This window comes from Gracilinanus agilis, chromosome 4 (genome assembly GCF_016433145.1).
Source record: "Gracilinanus agilis isolate LMUSP501 chromosome 4, AgileGrace, whole genome shotgun sequence".
In the NCBI taxonomy this organism is placed as follows: domain Eukaryota; kingdom Metazoa; phylum Chordata; class Mammalia; order Didelphimorphia; family Didelphidae; genus Gracilinanus; species Gracilinanus agilis.
Genome location: NC_058133.1, coordinates 413875699 through 413898808, shown reverse-complemented (window position 1 = coordinate 413898808; position 23110 = coordinate 413875699). Strand labels below are relative to the sequence as shown.

Sequence of the window (23110 nt, the reverse complement as noted above, 5' to 3'; positions counted from 1 at the left end):
TGATCTTGATGCTTTTTTTCTTAGGAAGTTCAATTATGTTCAAATTGTTTTCCTAAAGTAGGTTTATTTAAATGTTATATTTGCTCCTTTGTTAGTCTAGGCAATTTATGTTTTGGTAAATATTCTTCCATTTCACTTAAATTGTTAAATTGGTTGGTATATAATCCCTTTATGCTTGTAATGAAAAAACCTAGAGTTACAGTAGGTGTGGCTGAGTCAGTGGTAGTAATGACTAAGTTCACCTCTTTTCATCACCTCCAAGGAACAATAAAGGTCTCAAGGAAAGGTGCCAAGGACAGCAACTTCCTATATCCCCCAAAAGAAAAAGAATCCTCAAAGAAAATAATTTCAAAGAAAAAGGAAGTGATTGAAAAACTAACAAAATCTTGAAATTCTTAATTCAATAAATGAACCTGACAGAATAAATGAAATTGAGGGGTCTTTAGAAGAAATGAACAATTTACTAGCAATAATCTACCCAGAATCTAACTGCAAGAACCTTTAGCAAATAATATATTTAATATAAGAATAGAAAGAAGATACAGAGATATAAAAATAGATATAACATCAATGAAAGAATAGGGAAAATGGTAGTATGAAACTCATCCACTTAAAAAGTAATGAATTCTCTGAGGAACAGTATGACCCAGTTCATGGGAGAAAAAAAGTTGAAAGAAGATATAAAACAAAATAAAACACAGCACAACCAGGACTTGAATTCCCTACAAATAAAGATAAAAGAAACAGAGAACAGAAATTGGTGAGGCTACCTGAGAATTATTGTTCTCCCATAAAAATAACATGAAGGTAAAATAACATAAAAATCATATTCCAACAAAAGAAACATTACTAGAAGTACTTAAAATAGAAAACAAAGAAACAGAAATTTAGTTACCAAATCCAGAGTTTTAATGAGAGGGAGAGAATCATGCGTAAGATTGGAACCTCATTGATCTTTAATAATTAAAACTTCTTAAAGTTACAGAAAGGAACAAATTTATAACCAGCTATGCTACATGGAAAATTATAAGACAAAATATACTTTCTTTTGATAAAAATAATTTTTTGCACAAATAAAATTAATGAAGTTAAAAATTAAGATACTGACTAGAAAAAAATCTTTATATTACACATCTGTGATATTTGGGGTTTCCAATACCACATAAGGTACATTATTATGCCATAAACAATGATTAATGTGAAAAATTCAAAGATGTATGAGAATTTATATGATTTGATAAATGAGATAACCAGTCATAATCATGGTTGTTTTGAGGAAGCAAATTTTATTTGGGGTTTATCTAGGTATTTTTTATGCATGTCTACTGCATTAAAAACAATATTTATTCACTTTCAATTTTCTGTTGTAGTGTAAAGGATGGATCAAAAGGATGGAATTAGTTTATCTGGGTTCAAATCCTCACTGAGGATTACAAATTGTTAAAATCATTCCTCTTGTGTGAACCCTTCATTCTTCTCCTAAAAAAATAGGGCACTTTACTGAAGATGATCTCTAAGTTCTCATTCAGCTCAAAGTCAGTCAGTTAAGAAGCATTTGTTAAACACCTACCATGGGCAAAGCCTTGTGAATCTTACAAATTTCTACCACTCATTTGTTTCAGTGTCAGAATATATCTAGGCACCCACTTATCTACATTTTACAAGAAAAGTCATTTTATTTCCTTCATTATAGGAGCTTTCTCCTAGTACATTGAAGAAACTTGAAGAAGAAAAAAGGACTCAAAAGCTGCCTTCCTCCATAAGCGCTCCAAGGAATGCTAAAGTCCACTACTGAAAAGACATCCCAGATATTTTAGATCCATATTCTTCACAGCTGATCTCTTGCACAAAAAATGACAGATGTCAGGGGGGAGAGGTGTGGTGTGTGATGCACTTGGTTTAAATCTCTTTGTTAAGGGAGGTTATTGTCTTTTCCTAATCTGAATCCTTGACCATTTTAGCTAACCTTTTGGTTCGCTTCCTTCTCTCATCAGATGTGTGCTTAAAATTTCAGCAGCAAGTGCTTAGTTTATCTGATAAACATTCCTTAGCAACACTGTAGTTCCCTTGCAATTCTGGCAACCTTTTGACAGAGGCTACTCACTAAAATAAGTGTAGTAAAAGCATCTCAGTTAAATTAGAACAACACTTGAAAAAAAACTCACAGAATTTAAGAATTAAAAGGAAATGAAAGCTTTTTAGAGCCTGAAGTGTTACTAAATTCTCTTTACATCCTTCTTTCACTATTATTTCATAAGGTATATTCTTACATGAACAAATTTTGTTATTTCTTTTTATAAAAGAGAATAAATTACAGACAGAGGCAGATATTACCAATGATTTCTGTCAGTATTGTCAGGTTTCATACTTCCAAACATTTTATCTGAATCAAGCCCCTTCAATCAAAGGAATTACAGAAACCTAGAGGGGCTAGAGTGGGATCCCCAAATTCTATACCCAGCTCAGAAAGCACTGTCTCCAATTCCATTGCTGTCGTTTCCTTGCAATGGCATCGATTAGCTCTATTCACTACACATTTTGGTGGTCTACCTCATCACAAGAAATTAGCAAAATAAGGTGATGTGCACATACTTTTACTCTTGCTAATAGGTCAAAGTAAATCTGAAAGGGCATTCCCGTCTCTCCATTTCTTCTCCACAAAACAGAATGTTATTTCATTTACATTAGTCAATTTGACATCACTTTTTATGCTCTGCAATAATAGGTCCTTGTGATTTGAAGTAGTCTTCTGCATAGAATGAGAACTGATTTAAGGAGACAATAATTTAACATTCATAACAGCCTGGATTCATGTAAGCAGTGAGATCTTTATTTGAAAGAAAATGTAAGTGCTTCTCTCCACAAAATGGAGGACTCTTCTCATCTCTTTCAGAGCACTTCAGGGACTCCTGGTAGTGTATAAGAACTTCGTTTTTTAAAATTATAAAATTCACCTTCCATTATCAGTGTCATTTGCACAGAACAGACTCTATCTGAAGAACTACTACTATATTTGGGTATATCAGTAGGAATCTAACATCTTTGAGTACATGCTAAAGGCCATGGAGTACTATCACAGAAGATAAGAAACAGATTGGATATAACTAGCCTCCTTTGGCAACTCAATCCTCTGAGGCCTCCCAAGTTGTGGGAGGGTTCTACCAGAATGGGTAGAAAACAGTGACTTTGGTCATCTGATGTAATATATGCCCCCCTCCCACCTCTAATACTGAATAACCTGTAAATAAAGCAAGGTAGATCCTGGGTCCTCTGCAAGACTCCAATATGGCATAGCAGAAAAATTCTTGGCCTGGGAATCAAGACCCCTCCCCACTTTTACTATTCTATTACTAATTCTCAGTTCTATTACTAATTCTCAATGTGACCCTGGACAAATCATTTCTCTGGCTCTCATTTAACCCACCTATAAAAAAGGAAGCCAGACTATGTGATCCCTCAGATCTTTTTCAGTTTCAATTTTCTTCAACTACAACTTTTTGGAAAAATATATTTTTGTTGAAATCTTTTATTTTTACATGATCTAGATTTCCCTCATATCCCAGAATGTTTCCTCCAAAGAAAGCAACTCTCTAACATAGATTTTGATTTTAAAGAAGAAAAAAAAGAAAAAATCCAGTCAAAGCAATTATACTAGAAAAAAATAATAAAATATTCAATGTTTCATATCCACATATCCCACCCTCCTATGCACATGCACACACACACACAAACACATGCAGACACAAAAGGGGGCATAGAGAAAGTTACATGTTTATGGCTTAGTCGTCCAGGTAAGATCCCTAACAAAGATCCTGAGGGTTCAAGCAGAGCCACTGGGAGATCCCAGACTCACCTGATTCTGGTTCCTGTTCAGCTTGGGAATTAACCCTGCTCTGTAACACACTTGGTATCAGATTTGGGCTCTCCAATGGAATCTCCTATATAGAGCTATTACTGCCCTTCTCTCCCTTCTCAGAGTGTTCTCTCTCCCCATATTGGGTACTCCAAAAGCTTCCTGAAAGCAAAAACTCATAAGCAGTCAATTAAGTTACTTAATGCCATTGGGTTTAGGTTCTTAGATGATAGGACTGCCTGAGATAACCTTTAAAGGTCCTTCCAGCTCTAATATTCTGTGTTTCTTCAATTCCCATAGCATGAGACTGCCTTGAAGTGAGTGTAAAGTGGAATAGGAAGTGAATATAGAGTAAAGAAAAATTAATAAATGAAGAAGAAAACAGAAAAGTGTTTTCATTTGTAGGAGAATGTAGACTGTGCCAGTGGTTTCTAACAGTGAAGAGTCCATACGTTTTGAAAAGGACTAAGTACTCTTTCACTAAGGTTAGTTAATGAAATTATTAAAATGAAATGAAGCAAGAGTTTTCAGTACACCTAAAGTTCTTCTCAGCATAGAAGAAATGAAGTTGTCCCCTTGGGAGTTTCATCCCTGATGGAATAGTTCATATTCTTGGGAGAACTTCAAATGGCAATTGGAAGACTACTTTGGTAAGCAATTCCTCACAATGGCACAATATGTTTTATGGAGGGGTCTTACCTTGTGCAGATTCACTGCTTCTGAAGCCCAAATAGAGACACAGGCGGCAACCAGTGGGTAGCTTCAAGACGAGACAGCTCATCAAAATCACCACTGGTAGCGACCTCTGGATCTCAGGACAATAGCACCTTTTGACAATTTCTAAATATTGTCAGTATGCCACTGACTTAAATGACAGTTAAACAAGAATACTCTTACTAGAGTCAAAGAGCTATTTTCAGTGTCTTTGTCAATTTTAAATTTTGCCTTCATAAAATTAAAAAATAAACCCACAGTTTAAAAAAATTCAGAAGCTTAAAGTCAGACATCCTTTGCACAGAATTAAAAAAATGGATTATGGTCAATAAAGTTTAGATGTGGACTATATTTTTCAAATGCTCCTTGAGAACCAATACAGTACTTTACAGAGTGGAAGTATTTAAAAATTTTTAATTAGGATAGTAATAATATAAGTTATATTCACAACTCTCTTAGAGATTTATAAAATACTTTACGTTATCTCACTTTGTCCTCATAATATTCCTATGGATCACCCTTATTTTGCAGATGAGAAAATTAAGGCTTAAAGATACTTAATGACTTGTCCAGGATGTCTAAGGTAATATTGAGACCCAGGTCTTCCTAGTGTTAAATCTTATCTACTGTAACAGCTCTATCAACTACACCACACTGCCAATTGAATTGAATTGAAATGAATTCAAATACATTTTTTTCTGAGAAAAATAATCAATACAAAGGCAATTTGATATAGTGTAGTTGTTGTTCAATCATTGAGTCGTGTCTGATTGTTTATGCCCATACTTTCCATGGTATTTTCTTGGCAGAGATACTGGAGTAGTTTACTATTTGCTACAGATTAAGGCAAAATAAGGCTAGGTGATTTCCCCAGGGTCATATAGCTAGTAAGTGTTTGAACCCAGATTTGAACTCAAATTTTCCTGACACCAGGCTTATAGTTTTATCCACTGAGTCACCTCGCTGCCTCCTAAGCAAACAGAGGTAAAGTGACTTACCCACAGTCACACAGCTAGTCAGTATGAGAGGCTGGATTTTAACTCAGGTCTTCCTGAGTCTAGGCTTAGTGCTCTATCTATTGAACTAGCTAGCTACTCCAGAAGTAAAAAGAGTAAGCCTTGAGTCAGAAACATCTCAGTCCAAATGCTGTTTGATATATACTAGCTGTATAACAAGGGACAAGTCATATAGCTTCTCATTGTCCTCAGCATCTTAAGTAATTTGCAGACTTCTTTCCTATCTATATAGGAGGAAGGATTTTCCATAGTAAGAATATCCTAGGGATATGAAATTATATAAATGTAAATAGTGAATTGTTTATAGTATAAGTGCTCATAGCCTATTAGAATATTCAATTCAAAACATTCTCTTTCCCAAATAATTCAAATAAGAGGATTTTAGTGTGTCTTAGGTAAAATAATGATTGTAATACCCTGGATGCTGGTTTTATCTCTACGTTTTACTAATTTAAATGAAATATTCTGATCATAAGTACTCTAAATATACCAAAAAAATTAAATATTCCAATACAGCCAAAATTTAGGTTTAATGCCAACTCAGAAAACTGGTAAAAGTTAATGAACCTCTATTTTGTATTTAGAGTAGAATCAAGAAACGTGATAAAGGAAAAGTAAGAAAGTACAAATTGTTGATTTGAGGGAAAGTAAACCATACAAATATCAAATTATCATAGAATTACAGTGTTGTTGAATTGCTGTGTAATCTCCCTCTTGTAAAGGATCAGCCTCCCAAGAGCCAACTTTGGCAGTGATGATTGCACACCAAATTTCTTGGAAAGTCTGGGATATTATCAAGATTTTTTGATTATTATTATTTACTCAAAAACAAAACAAATATTTGAATACAATCAATGATTATGCATTTATAATGGAAGGAATATATGTGTGTGTGTGTGTGTGTGTGTGTGTGTGTGTGTGTGTGTATGCATGGAAATTCCTTTAGCGTAGAGATTGTTGCATTCTTTGTAATTGTATCATTACCAATAGCCCAGTGCTTGAGCGCACTGAGTTAATATATCTTAATTATTGTTGACTTATTACTTCTGAGAGGACAAAGAGGTTAAAAAATGAAACCCATAGAGTAAGAATTTAGTCAGTCAATAAACATTTATAAAGCACCTACTATGTACCAAGTACTCTGTTAAGCACTGGGCATAGAAAGAAAAAAGCAATCTCCCACCTCTAGCAGTTCACAGTCTAATAGGGGAGACAATAGTAAACAAACTATATATAATAAACAAGTTATATACGAGATAAATTGGAGATAATCAAGGCATAAGAATTAATAAGGTTTGGGAATGGCTTCCTGTAGAAGGTGAGATTTCAGCTAGGACTTAAAAGAAGCCTCAAATGCTCCTATTTTTCAGTCTAAAGCTTTTTTTTTTCTTTCTTTCACAAAGTTCAATAGTAAAATTGACTATTATTTAATTCCTAGATTTTTATCATATGAATTTGTAGACATAACACTTAAACTTTTTATGCTTCTATTTCTTCATTTGTAAAACTAGCATGATAATAATTACTCCAATTCACCTACAAAGTGGATAAATAAGGCTGTAGCTGTGAAAATGTTTCCTACTCTTTCTCTGAAAGGCTCTTTCTGAATAAAAGGGGTCATTATCACTATTATTTATATTTTCACTATCAATTATGGGTTTTATAGTATATAGCTTACTGTTCCTTCAAAGTATAGTAGCACTTTTCATCAATTTAAATTTGTCCTTAAATAACAATCTTGTTTCTTTCATGTACCTTAAATAATTTTTATACATTACTTATTAGTGTAATTTTTCAGACCATAAGTTTAAACATTCATGCCACTTATCAAAACAGCCATGTGTATTCTAAATTTGAAATTAGTTGTCTGAGAACATAATAATCATTTCCCAATATATAATTTGTACTTACTATTGCAGAATCTAGATAAATGACCTGTTATTTAGTAGGCAAGATAATTAAAGATTTGAAACAGAAGTGGCTAATTTCTTTGCCAGGAACCTCATGCTTTAACATCAAGTTGTTAAATACCAATCTGATTAAAAATTATTTGAGCTATACATACTCTAATTCTTCATTTGAAACCTTTTTTAATTAATGTTAATGGAGTTTTTCAATTTCCAAACTCAGAACCAAAGGCAAGAACACTGATTGGAAGGTATTCTTAGAAGTATATGATCTACATTTCATGTCATGTCTCTGACAGTACACAAAAAACAAATATGGGGTCAATATCTGAGAAAAATAGAATATGATTGCCTCCCACTTTCTGCCTCTCTTTGTACAAGGATAAAAAGGACGAACATGTGGAATGCATGCTTCAGAAAATTTCTCATCAATAACTCAAGGTCTCATAGTAGGGACATCTTGGAATTCATAGCTCTTACCTCCTAGATTAAAAACATGCATTTCAAATACTCAGAAAAATCTGAAGCAAGCATCTTGACCAAATGAGCTGCATTTTAAGTTCATGGAGCACATATGGTTTTAATTCCCTTCGCAGAGAAGATATAAGCCACCATTTCCCCCCTTTATTCATTTGTATTTAACACAATTATAATGATCAAATTTTTGTTATCTCTCTTCCTGAGAATAATATTTTACTTCTACAAGTCTATAGATATTTAACTTATCTGATTTCTGGGTAAGTGACACCAAATTACTGTGTTCCATTCCCATTATCTTTAATTTGTTTCCTTCCCCAAGAAAAGAGTCAATGAAGGGATTTCCTAAACCAGATGATTCTTGAGGGTTATTCTTCTTCCACATGTCTAAGCTCTCAACACTTTGAAAATGATGCAATGTTTAATGAGTTTTAAATGTTAATACTTCACCAAAGCATTTCCCTCAAATAATTCAAATATTATCATTCTATAGTTACCAGCCTGCCTCCCTCTCTCCTTCTCCTTCTCTCTCTCTCTCTCTCTCTTTCTCTCTCTCTCTCTTTCTCTCTTCTCTCTCCCTCTCTCACACACACACATACATTGTCATATGACAAAGCTACACTCTCAGAAATAATTCTAAATATCATCATTTGCTATTTCAGTATTACATTAGTACAGAAAAATGGATTATTATCATCAGTCATCATGAGCAACAAACATTTTACTGAGTGCTCACTGCATCCCGCCTGAGCACTATGGTAGGTATCTGAAAACTGAGTAATAAATTCTACTCAGAAAGAACACCCGTCTCCCTTTTATTTTGAAAATTAGACCACAATGAATCTCATTTGTCCTGATTCAATCAGGCATCATTTGCCTCAAGTATTTTTAAATGCTTTTCTTGAATTTTATCATATCAAGCCCGTTGCTCATAAGGGAAGATAGTTCCAAAGAGAAGGCCCCATTAAAAGTTCACCAAACTGCAGGGAAGAGCTTAGTAACCTAGGCAACAGGATTGAAACATTTAGATTCCCTGGAACCAAGGGTTCCTAACCAGGAACACTTAATTCATTCACTCATCCCAAAGCTGATGAACAGAACACTAAGGCAGCATGCAGTGACCTCAGGTGAGATTAAAACACACACACACACACACACACACACACACACTCTAAGCATAAACAACCCAAAGGCTGCATCTCCTTCATGAGAACATTTTAAAACCTTAGTAAAGTTTCACCTTTGTGCCTTACCTATTCTATTTTTCCAGTCAGATGTGGTGGTGTGTCTACCTACTGATAACTTTCCTTTCCAGCTGTGGATGGCCTTAAGGTATTTTTTTTTTACTTTAGTCAAGTAAAACATTTGATTTGGGAGAAGGAAACAACATTTCCATTGTATATTTGGCATGGCCATAACCAGGAAATGATGCAGTTGGGGCGAGCACCAAGAACTCTGAACAGGGGATTTTGTATCTTCAACTGAAGGGGAAGACCACCCAGTGGTGTGGAAACAGTGTCTCCAGGACACTAGTGTGAGGTAAATGCTATGTTTCTGACCATGGATCAGGGAAGGGAGTCATACTATTCCAATCTCTAATAGCTTTATATTTTAACTGATATTCTTCTATTTCTATGCTGCACAGTACGAGGGTTGTTGGTGCCCTCTAAAGCAGAACCCTGATTGTATCACCCTAGTAATAGCTGCTTTGAATTTAATCAAGATTCTTCCTCTTTCTAGACCCCAGTTGCCTCAGATGTAGAAAGAGGGCTTTGGATTTATAAAGTCCCTTTTAATCCCATCATCTGTACTATAATTTTATTTCCCCTGTTTTTTCTTCAGTGATTAGCCTGATGTAGCCTGGGATGTTTACTTGATACAACAGCTGCTACAGTTTCACTCTACCTAGAAAGATACTTGAAGTGGCATTTTGGCAGTTGTGTCAGTATAATACACTGTCCTTCAAGTGCTTCTGACAGTAATTATAAATGTGGATCAATTTTTATAGACTAATCAAGGATAACCTGAAATTGAGCCTATCACATAAACCCATCCAATTAACTAGTGGAACTCTTCAGTTTAAGTCCTCCTATCCCTGAGAGAAAAGGTGGCACCATAGTTCTGTTATAAATTACATTTGAATTATTTTATGAGTTTTCTCCAAGAATATTATATCAGCTCTATGCCATGGTAATTTAACTCATTTATATTTCCCAAATACAAAGTTCTAACCAGGAGCTCACTGTTCCCAAATGCTCCCAAATGCTCCCTTGCTTTTGATCTCATTAACTATGTAACTGATTTCTTCTCTCTGAACTTTACTCCATAAAAATAATTCTTCCAGTTACCCATAAAAAGAGCATAATATCTCATAAAATGATGGAAACTTAAATTTAACCTCGCTAATTCTAGGTTATTGAGGTAAAAAAACCTTAATAAGGAGCAACTCTGTTGAGATTTCTTAATATTTGTGTATATTATATTAAGTAAATATAGTGGATGAAAATTCAAAAAAATTTAGTGTGATGGGAGATCAGATTATTCAATTTACCAGAGGCTTATTCAATTAAAAACAATTTACCAAAGGATTCCTTTAAATAGAAATATTTTATGTATTTTTTGAATTATGTGGTTTGCAACTTCTTTAATTTATAAATTTTAGGAACATATATTATATAACATGTCATTTCTATTACTAGGGGATTTTTCTAATGACCAAGAACCTTACAGAAAATACAGACTTTCCTGATTCAGATCCATGGCCAATTCAGCTTTCTGAGACACTAAGGAAAATGCTTGCCCACTCTTAAGTCAGACTCAGACATAAGATAATTTGAAACCAAAGTAGTATGAGACAATTTCCTAAGGGAGGTGGGACTTGGGACAAGCCTTAAGTGAAGTATAGGAGTTATTGAGGCAAAGGAGGAGGAGATAGAAAAAAACCTAAGCTCCTTGAGGTCAGGGACTATTTAATTTTGTATTTTTAATTTTTAATTAATTTGTATCCAAAATTACTAGCATAATGCCTAAAGTATAGGTAGTGCTTACTAAATGATTATTAAATGTAATTAAATTGATGTCATTCCAAATAGAGGAGTAAAACATGAATTTAAAAAACCCAAATAAGAATAAGAATGGTTTGGATGTATGTGTGGAGGGGAAAGAGCAAGGACACTAGTATGACCAAAATGAACTATTTGTATTGGGGAGTAATAAAAACATTATGGTCAAAAAGGCTGAAATGAAGGTACACTTAGTATGGCATCTTAAATCTTAGTCTGAAAGGTTACTACTTGAGAGTAAGATCCTACTACTTGTCCTGCATCAAAAATGAGGGACTAACATGTTGAGAAGTGGCCTGTGAAACAGGTGATGATGAAAGATGAATCTCGAAATAATTTGCCAGATGAATTGGAAAGGAGAGGAACTATAGCCATGAAGTATAGATAGAGCACTGCTGATGTAGGAAAAAAAGGAGTGCAAAATCAGGGCAAAAAGGGACTTTAGAAACCAAATAGTTCAACTACCTGATTTTACAAATATGAAAACTGAGACCCAGAAAGGAACCAAAACTTATCAATGATCACAAAAAGAAAAAGAGAGCCAAAAGGTACATGCAAGTCCCTAGATTCCAAATCCAGTATTTCTTTTATAATATAATATACTGTAGCCCACTAATTCAAAGCAGGTGAAGATAAGGGCGATGCCAGTCAGTAAATAAACATATATTAAGTGTCTTCTAAATGCTAGCCTGTGCTAAGCAGTGATAGTGAGAATGAAGATTAAGGGACAAAGCTAGAAACTTTTCAAAGAATTCACAGGAGAACTTAATGACTATATTTAAGGACAAAGGAGAATGAAGCAATCTTTATGGCTCTTAAGCTTCAAGAATGAAAAAAAATCACAGAAGCATTGACAGCAATAAGCAAACCTGGCTGGAAAAGCTGGTTTGGGGAAGGAGAGGATATTTTAAATATTTTGAACTAAAAGTAATATTGGAATAGTCAAGCAGTGATGTGCATCTCTAATTCAAACATGAAAGGCTGAAACTTAGTTAAGTATTTACTCCTGAAGAAATAAATAAGGGGAGAGGTAGGGAAATGGAAAAACAGTAATATAGGAGTAATAATTTCTACACTGAGACTGTATTAACTCTTTAAAAGAGTACTTACTTTCTTGAGAAGTTAAGCTAAGCCCATGGATCTCTTCTTAGAATAATATTTTAAACACACAGGATTAAAAAGGAAACCAATTATACAAAATGCAATCTCTCTCTCTCTCTCTCTCTCTCTCTCTCTCTCTCTCTCTCTCTCTCTCTCTGTCTCTCTCTCTCTGTCTCTCTCTCTCTCACTCACTCTGTCTCTGAACCTGTCTTTATCTATGCATACAAATAAAATACATATTCATATACAAGCACATATTATAAGTATGTATAAAACAAGTTCAGGAGCTCTGGTTAAGAAGAGGAATGGCTCAGGGCCAATGGCCAAGTATTAGAGGTAGCTTGCAGCAAGAAAGTAGGAGGAAGAGGAAAAGGAAGACTTCTAAGACTTAATAGTTCTTTAGTCATATTAAAGCTAACATGCATTTTGTGAGTAATGATGTACTCCAATGGCATCTCATATAATATCTATCATTTATGATTTGTATCATGTTTATGAGCCTTAATTTAATTTTTATAATTAGCCAAAATTTGTGTCAATAAGCAACACTACGCATGGCTATGCAGAAATAGTCATTCTATATACTTCATAACTTGTCAAGGAATCTAAAATGTAAAGGAAAGAAAACCTTTCAAATAAATATTTCACTTTTCATTTCTGATTTCAAGGCCAGGAAGAAGACCCGTGAAATGATGGGTACTACTACCTCACAAAGTGTTCTTAAAAACAGTCAAGTTTGGAAGGTCAACTAGAGAAAACAGTCTAAAGAAAATCCTTCTGTAACTTAAAAGAATCTTTTACAAAATATTTATCTTCTAGGTTCACGAAATTGTTAAAGTTCTACACATTGTGAATGATCTATAAACTTCAAAGCAAGTAGCCCAATGTACCAATGTATTATTTTCAGAAAAAAATATCTAGAAGTGAATTATTAGCTAAGCTTGTACTAGATGACCTCCAAACTCCTTTAGATTAAAAAAATCCTCCAAATTGCCTTTTTTCATGTCCCTTGAAATGTAAAACTTAGAAACATTACTTAAGATACAAAGGAATTAAGTCCATAATTTAGTCCAGATTCGTTAGAATGCCTTATTAAGGTCCAAATTGCCTTTCTTAAACATTCAAGCGACTAAAGTAACAGCAAGGCTAGTAAAAATGTTTCAAATCTTTTGATTTTAACAGAATGAAATGTTCAGAAATATCCACACAATTTATTTTCTCCATCCACGCAATCATCAATCAACTAAACATTTTGTGAAACATCTGTCCCATATCAAATATTGTGTTAAACACTAGGGTTTTAAAGACAAAAATGAAGGTCTCTGTTTTCAAAGAGCTTCTTGATTCTCCTTCAAAGAGATTCTATGGCAAGTCAATATGGATATCATGGTCCCATATAGATGTATAAAATAAATGTCAAATAATATTGGATGGAGAGGAATTCAGAGAAAGGGGTTTGGGGCAAGAAAGGTCTCTTGAAAGAAGTGCCATTTGGTCTGAGTTTGGAAGGAACTAGGAAATCTAAGAGGTAGAGGTGGGAAGTTAGCATATTCCAGGCATCAGAAGCAGCTTGAGCAAAGTCATGAAGATAGGAGGCAAAAACTTAAGTGTGAGATAGCAAGAAAGCTAACCTGACTGGACCAATAGAAGTATAAAGAGGAATAATATGTAATAATATGGAGATTATGAAAGTTTTTAAATACAAAGGATGGGAGGGTGAATTTGATTCTAGATGTAATATGGAAATTTATTGATCAGAGGAGTAATATGATCAAGCCCAAGGTCAGAATTACACATTTAAAATAATCTATGTTTCCTGTATGATTTCACTGCCATTCGTACAATTCAGAGATTCCTCTGTTTGTCTCACTATATTCCAAGAAGTTGATTGACCAAGTTTACTTTATTTATAGGTTGGAGTAAATATTATTTATCATGTTGAGAATTATTTGGGCTAATGATCTCACTTATTAGCACAGAGGATCATATTTTTGATACATTGGTATTTTCCATTTAAGATAAAGCTTTGGCTTTAAGTGGATATACATAGCATTCAAGCAGAAAGATGTTTTCAGAATTTTGCTTTTGTAAGTTCTTCTTGAAAACTTGTAAGCCAAATTTAAATCTTTTTTCCTGCCTCAGAAAACTTTATTGCTTTGCCTTTTTAAGTCCATTGATATTTTTGTTTTCTGCATGGTTAAAGTATACTTCTGATTTTTAACTCCTTTGGGCATAAAATCTCATAAAAATACATTTCATTTGGATTTGTTTAAAATTCAGATTGCACAATTCATTTTGGTCTCAGGTTAAAAGAATTGTTGGGTCTTTGAAAAAAATGAATCAAGTCACAAACCAATGACCTTAGATATACTATTAGTATAAATTTGTTTAGTCATAGGTAAGACAGATAAGAGAGGATAGAACATTTTTCAGCTCCAATTAACACATTCTCCATTTCTAGATTGAGATGTCTACATATGACTCATCTATGTTTATCAGCAAGAGATGAGCTTTCTACCAACTCTTTTAAATGCTCTTCAAATTTGCCTTTTTCCATTAGAAAATAAATAACGATGCCTATACATTGAAAAAGACATGAGAAAACAATGTATTCAATTCCTTAAATTAGTCCAGAATACTTTAGAAAAGGGAAACTATGCTAATGGATCAAAAGGCAATATCTTAAGAGCCAGGAGTCATTCAGGTTCATAGATGGAGGAAAAAAGTATTTAATAATACTAATAGCAATTTATACCTCTCAAATTGAGAAGAAAAATGTCAGATGCAAAGGGAAGCAAAGGCTACCATAATACTACTTCAGATTACTTTAGTCTGCTAGATTCATGGCACATAAGATATGGAGACACCAAACATCCACTTTCAAGTGGCCTAATCCTAGAGGTCAAGACCTCGAAAATCCAAGTTCCCTTTACAGAGATATGGCAGCTATCTTTTAAAGGTACCACTAAAGTTGCAACCCATCATGTCTTTAAAATTGACTATAGGCACAGAAGATCACTTGAAGGAACAACATTATGCATACCATAGAGAGCAACCAACCTTGTGTTCTTTTTCCTCTACCTTCTTTCTATACAACATAAATTATTGAAAATATTTTTAAAAACAAAAGAAAAAGCAATATGTGTAGCATGTAGAACTAGAAATCAAAAAGATCTGAAATTTCACTCTGTCCTCAGCTGGATTAAACATGTGAAGACCAATCTCTTTGCCTAATGTTCTCAAGTGGGACTGTAATAATTTCAAGGGTATTACACAAGCATATTATTTATGGAAAGGTTTAAATGGACCTACAACAAGAAGTGAGGTTTGGATTAGTTGGTGGTGACTTCTCAAGATCATTTCAAGAGCTATCATTTTATTACATAATTCTGAATTCTATCATTTAAAAGACTAAAGATCACAGTGTTACTGAAGTAGTACTTTCTATTTACAAATGCTCTAAAATCCATTAGATTATATCAGTTAATTAATATTTTTTAGATGCCTATAGTATGCCAAACACTGCACTAAGCAATGAGGATACAAAGAAAGAAAAAGAAAGAAAAAAATGAAGAAAAACTCAGTCCCTAATCTCAAGGAACTCATAGTCCAATATGCACAACACACAGGGTTACAAACAAAATATATCCAGGATAAACTGGAGATAGTGTAAGAGGAAAGGTACTAAGATTAAGGAAGATTGGGAAAGACTTTTTGTAGAAGGTAAGATTTTTGCTAAAACTTAAGGAAAACCAAGAGGCTAAGAGGAGGAGAGAAAGAATTCCAGCAAGGTGGGACAGCCAGTGAAAATACTGAGTCAGGAGATGGAATTTTGTGCTCAAGGAACAAGGATGTGGTGAGGAGTAAAATGTAATAAGATTGGGAAGGTAGGAAGGGGCCAAGTTATGAAAGGCTTTAAAAGCCAAACAGAGGAAATTATATTTGATCCTTGAGGTAAAAGGGAGCCACAGGTATTTATTTAATAAAGGTGTGATATTGTCAGACCTTTGTTTTAGAAAGATCAATTTGACAGTGGAGTAGAAGATTGATTAGAGTGGGGAGAAACTTGAAGAAGGAAGACAAACCAGCAGGCTATTGCAATAGTCTAGGCAGGACATGACAACAGCCTGTAGCAGGGAGTGGTGACAGCATCAGAGAAGAAAAAGAGCCATATATGAGAAATGTTACAAAGGTAGAAATAACAGGACATTACAACTGATGGGATATAGTGGAGAGAGGAGGTGATTAAGCTGAATATATGTTTCCAAAGTCTTAATGTCTATTGCAAGGAAGAACAATTAGCCAATTCATGAAATGGCACTTTAGTTATAGAACTATGGTGAAGAACTACCATATCTTAGCCTAAGACCGTATTCCCTGTCAATATGAAAATTGAGGAAAGCTTGGTTCCAGCCAGATAATATATATGAAATTCAAACACATTTGTTGAATTTCAAATGCATTATTATTCGATGATAGACAAGGCTAACAAGGACATAGAATCAAAACAAACAGCATTAACACTAAAAATTAGATAAGATATCATTAAGGAATTTGCTAATTGTATCTTCCTTATATAAACCGTATTTACTAGCTCAACTAATTAGGACATGATGCTAATCAGCACAAATTCAAGAATTTGATTCCAAAATGGGCCAGACTCTTTCTGTTCCATAGCTACAGACTACACTTAACCCTAGTCTTCTTATAAATAAATGATTCTGTTGGTCATTTATTGATACCAATTTGAAAGTGACATGGAAGCGAGAAGAAGAATTAATGGAAAATGTGTAGTTAAATCAATAAAAACCAATACTAAAAACAATAATAATAAAATAAGCCATTAAGTATATGCTATTTTGAATGTGGGTCATGGCCACATTGATTTCATATTCAGAGGACAATTGATTTTACTATGAACATATGGATAATATATATGATATTTTTTAAACATAGTACAACTATATTTAGCAGAAAATTGTTACTGTACTTCAAGTATAGAACTATATGGACTTACACGTTTGTACTACATAAAAATTCATTTTACTTAGAGAGTAACTTCTTATCTAATAAAAAAATAAAATTAGCATATCTATACAACTCCACCAGTGATTTACTGTGTAACCTCAGATAACAACAGTTTCACTTCTTTTTGTCTTGACTTGTACTATATCATGAATGGACATTTATGTATGGAATGTATGAATGCAAATTTAGGAAAGGGTATAGTACAAAGACTTACAATAACTTGCTTCTCAGGGTCAGCACAACAATTTTGACAGAAATGGACCAGTGATATGGCCAAAGAGTACAATTTATCCTTCAATTCTATTTTCTGAAAATCTATCTGAAAATTCTTTGAGGGCAAGGATCCTTCTTATACTTGTCATGCATACTACTATTTGCCACAAGCTTAGGCAATATTGGGCAAAAATTAAACATCAGTAAAAAAAAGTGTTGACATAATCCTCTATTAGGATCTTATTTGTACACTGACAATGGCAACATGTGAAGCTTTTTAAAAGGCAGTAGGATTTGATAATAATAGAATTGCTTTAATAATAATATTGAACATGAAGATTTTCATAGTTCATTGATTTTTTTAAATTCTTGGCAGCATCCTCCCCTATTATTTCCAGTGAATTTATTAGAAGAATTTTATTTTCTCAACATCACTTTAAAATCTGTGCCTAATGTTCAAGGAAATTCTGGCACATTAGGAGAAACATCTATCTGCCAATATAAATTATTTTGGAAGTCATCTGGAAATGAAAAAAAGTTATTATTTTCACAGATTCTCCCATCAAATCTCCAGCTATATGCAAAAAATATTGTGATGTTACAACAAAGGCTCAGACTTGACATCCTTACCTGGCACCCTCTTCGCCCAGTTGATCATATGAACAAGCTCCCTGTCTGCAAGGTTGGTCAATAAAGTCATCATTGAAGCTTCACTGAAAGGTCTATTTGGATCATATTCAGAATAAAGTATTGGTGGCTCAGCTTCCAGCAAGGCGCTAACCATTTGTTCAGCTGTCAGGGACAAGGCTGGGCTGTTCTTCTTGGTATGTTTAATCAAGAGAGGACTTGGCCAAAGGGTAGAAGCTCTCATGTCAGTCGAGGGACCTGCTTCATTTCTTCCATCCTGATCATCTCTTTGGCGTTTATGTTTCAACATACGCCCCCCTCGGCGATCCTTCCGGATTCCTGGGAGGTAAAAACAAACTAGTTTATTTCCTATGCTTTAACTTACACTTCTAAACTGAAATTATCATTATATGTCCATTTGTTTTAATTTTTTTCTGTAATGGACACTAGAAAGAAAATGTTAAATGTTATATGGATTTATTATCAATTATTCCCAGGAAATAACTAAATTTTAAAATGCCACCTCTATACTAAGCATATTTTTAAAAAAGAGATTGCCTTGTCTTTGGATAAAATACTCATGAATCCACCATACTTTCAAAGAAAACCATTTTGTAGAAGTGACAAAGGTATAATGAATTGCCCAAAGTAACTACTAACTCTGTCCTATGGAACACAGAAGGTGCAGCTAAATCTTTTATTACCACAATACTGAAGTATCATCATTCATGATATTTTCTCCTTGGCTGAAAGAATAGCTGTCACTCAGGTTCAAGGATACTTCCAAGATCTTGTTTTTCACAAGTGTACTTCTTTTTTCCTATGATAAAAGTTTCCAAGCAGCTTATTTATTTTGCCAAACCTATACCCAGTCACGGTTCCTGTAACTAAATTATGGGGACATAGTCCATCTCTTCCATTTTTTCAGTGATACCTTAGTCCACAATAGGCAGCACTATGAGACTAAAAGGAAGCTTGCAATTACATAGGAACCAATGGAAGATGAAAATTATCATGGCCACAAAAAAGTCTTTGACTTTACCACATCTAGCCAAATTGCAAGTTATATTAAAGTCTGGTGTTAAACAATGTTCACATTAGAAAAGAGAAGTTATTATAATCTTTTTTTCATTCAAGAGAAGACATAAGAAATTATTCTTTAGAATATGTCTTTATTGAACTCTCTAATTGTTGATGTTGATGAATTCTTGCTTTTTTTCTTATTCTTTGGTAAAAAAAATACGTCTCTCTCATTAGGGAAGAAGATAGGTATCTATCAGGAGTCTCAATAACCTTTAAACTATTAAATTTTAAAATTGCACTAAGATTTTTAAGTCATCTTAAATTAGAAACAAAGATGGTATGAGCACAAATACCAAATTTTAAAAGACTTTTCTAGGCCAATTAAAGCCAGAAAAAAATGGTATGGAAGTAGTGAGAACCTTTCCTTAAAATGTCAGGGGCTTTGAAAAATATTTTCCTTTGAGGATATTAGTTGTCCCTATTTGCATTTCTTTTCACTTATTTTACTTGTTTCATCAGTATTTCAACAATATTTCATCAAAATTCACTTATTTCAAATTTTGCAAATTTGAAATCTAAGGCAGAGAGAAGTTAAATGACTTGCCCAGAATTAAAATTATCGTCTTCCTAATTCCAGGCCTACCATGCTATCTTTTAAACAATCTAGGGCTCTCATTTTTTTCTTTTCTTTTTGTTCCTTTTTTTAGACCCTTACCTTCTGTCTTAGTATCAATTCTAAGACAGAAGAGTGGCAAGGACTAGGTAATTGTGGGTAAACAGCTTGCCAATGGCCACACAGCTAAGAAGCATGTGAGGGCAGATTTGAACTCAGTTCTTCCTGACTCCAAAGCCTGGTGCTCTATCCATTGTGTTACCTATACCCTTTCATGTCTTTTATAATCACAATTGTCACTTCTATAGTGCTTACAGGTTTACAAATTTGGGGGCAGCTGGATGGCTCAGTAGATTAAGAGCCAGGCTTAGAGATGGAAGGTCCTAGGTTCAAATCTGACCTCAGACACTTCCTAGCTGTGTGACCCTGGGCAAGTCACTTAACCCCCATTGCCTAGCCCTTACCACTTAGCCTTAGAACCACTACACAATATTGATTTTAAGATGGAAGGTGAGGGTTTAATAAAAATTTAAAAACGAGTTTACAAATTTATATGTACACAATATGTAATGTGTACATTATAATGTATAAATAAACTATCATTTAAGCTTCACAACCCTGTCGAGGTAGACACTACAAGTATAATCATCTATATTTTACAAAGGAAGAAACTGAGGCACAAAAGAGTTAAGGAACTTACCCATTGTCATTGTCATAGGTAAGATTTGAACCTATATCTTCCTTGATCCTCATCTAGCAATGTATATAATATTCCATTGCAACTCTCTGTGCATGATATGCTGAAAAGATCACTAACTCTATAGTTTGAGGACATAACCGTGTGGATACTACCCGTGTGATCTTGGGCAAGTCACTTCTGAACGTGGAGGCAGAAAGACTTGGGCTAAAATCCTGCCTCAGGTACCATGACTTTGGGAAAGTCATTTAACTTTTATCATTCCCAGTTTCCACATTTATAAAATGAGGATAATAATGGCACCAAACACTCCCCAAAGTTGTGAGAATCAAATGAGATGATACATGACTTCACTTGGCAAACCTTAAAACACTATATAAATGTTAGCTATTATTATACTACTACTGCTGCTTTTATTATCATTCTTATTTGATATGATGATGATTATGGTTCTAAATTTATAGCGTATTATAATTAGTCAAATCTCTAGTTAATGAAGACAGTTAGGTGGCATAGTGGGTAGAGTACCAGGCTTGAAGTCAAAGAGACTCATCTTTGAGTTCAAATCTGGCCTCAGACACTTACTAGCTCTGTGATCCTGAGCATACTTTCTTCTGACCAAAATGACATTTTTGCAATTCTTTGCATAAAACATTCCATTTACTGTCTTTACCATAGTGGAATTGAGTCTCACACTCCCTTACAGTCTCATGAAAGTATGACTTGCTTGGTAAACTCTAAAACAAAATGAATTGAATTTAGTTGTAGAGAAGCAGGCTGTCTAATACTTATAAAATTGCCTACCAGCTAAACAAGTGAGGGGCAGAAACAGTCAATAGTAAAACTAAGTATATTTCTACGTCTTAAACTTTCTAAATAAGTTGAAATTTAGTTGAGAAGGAAAATAAGCAAACCTCTAAATCATCGTTATGAAAAACTGTAAATCAGAACAATTCTGAACTTTCACCTCATACACAGCAAATTGGCAAAAATAACAAAAGACAGAAATAGTCCCTTGGAATTGTGGAAAGGCATAATTAGTGGAACTGTGACTTGGTTTTTTAAAACATTCTGGAAATCAAGTTTATCCTGTGTTGTTTTGAAAAGCAGCCAAAATGTCTGTACTCTTTGACCCAGAGGTACCCCTGCTAAGCATATACCTCAAATATGTCAAGAACAGAAACGTCTCATATGCCCCCAAAATACTTATAGAAGTACTTTTTGGAAATATTAAAGTATTAGAAATAAAGTTGATGCCCAGCAACTGAAAGACTATACCAACCGTGGTATGTTGATGCAATAGTTTGTTAGTGTATTGCAAGAGAGAGCAAATATAAATAATTTATTGAACTATGTAAAAACAATAATTGACACAAGTGATATAATTGAAACAATCAAGAACACAATATACACAATGGGTACAGTAATTCAATGGCAAAGAAAAAGATGATGATGATGATGATGAAGTAGATGAAGATGAGGAAATTGAAAACTACATAATTATAATGACCACAGTTAGCATCAGAAAAAAGGTGAGAAAAGATGTATCTTTTTTTCCTAAAAGAATTTCAGGAGTATGAGTATAGAATATTAATATACTGTCAGATTTTGCAGATGCATTGGTTAGTTTGTAATTTTTTATTTCTTTTTTACTCTTTGTTATTAAGGAATAAATGATTCACTAAATAAGGAGGGGCAAGGATATATTCTGAAAGGAAAATGATATATTTCAATTGAAAAATTCTAAAACGTGAAAAAAGGATTTTGACAACTTAATCCTTAAAATGGTATTTGTACAAAATATTGATCACATGGATAGATAAATTCAAAGAATTATTGGACTGGCTTCTATTTAAAAAATTAACCATTAGCATGACTGGAGACATAGATGAAATACTTATCAAAATTAAATGCAACTGTAAGGAATGGTCACTGAATTAGATGAATTAGAATTTTAAAAGATCTCGACAACTTCAACCAAAAAACCAAAATCCAAGAGAGTAATTTTTGCTTCTGAACCTATGAATTATTGGTTTAAGAATTCCTGATGAGAAAATTCCCTCTACCAATGCAGATAAAGAACAGTTCTGAAATAACGGTCTTACAGAGTTCCCTAGAACACCGAGAGATTAAGCCTAGTTTCAAACAGTTACTTATCAAAAGTGGAACTTGAACCCAGGTCTTACTCTCTCCAAGGTCAGCTTTATCTATTCTATCACATTGCTTCTTAGGTGACATCAATATAATGAAAACTCTCCAGAACACAGACTTATTAATAGCTCTTATAATGCTATATTTTGATCATCAGTGAACAGGGACTACCACATTTGGCCTTAAACACATCATTGCCATTGGAAAATATCCCAAAGAAATGTGACATGTTATTAAAAAGAATTTGGGAAGAGTGGATAGACCAGATCAAATATACACTAAAGAGATTTGTGCTGAAAGCAACTCAGTCTTGAAAGCATTGAAAGATTGTATCACAAGCTCCTTCAGGGATACTAAAATAGTCCAGTATAGGAAAGAAGCTTGTTTGATTTTACTCTAGAGAGATAATTGAAAGGAAATGAATCAGTTGTTCATTTGTGTCCAACTCTTCATGACCCTGTGGACCATAGCACACCAATACTGTCAATGGAGTTTTCTTGGCAAAGATACTGAAGTGGTTTACCATTTCCTTCTCCAATGTATTAAGGCAAACAGATATTAAGTGACTTGCCCAAGGCCACACCATTAGTAAGTGTCTGAAGCTATATCTAAATAATGTCTTACTGAC

General features: G+C 33.8%; 1 protein-coding gene across 4 annotated transcripts in view; it reads right to left on the bottom strand.

Annotated features, from left to right (window-relative positions):
- ESR1 (estrogen receptor 1) overlaps nucleotides 1-23110 on the bottom strand; it is a 327238-nt gene that overhangs the window by 165886 nt on the left and 138242 nt on the right. For all 4 annotated transcript variants that reach the window (XM_044671713.1, XM_044671712.1, XM_044671714.1 and 1 more), the window contains one exon: nucleotides 18002-18337. In XM_044671713.1, the coding sequence (XP_044527648.1) occupies nucleotides 18002-18337 (336 nt within the window). The remainder of the gene's footprint in view (nucleotides 1-18001; nucleotides 18338-23110) is intronic.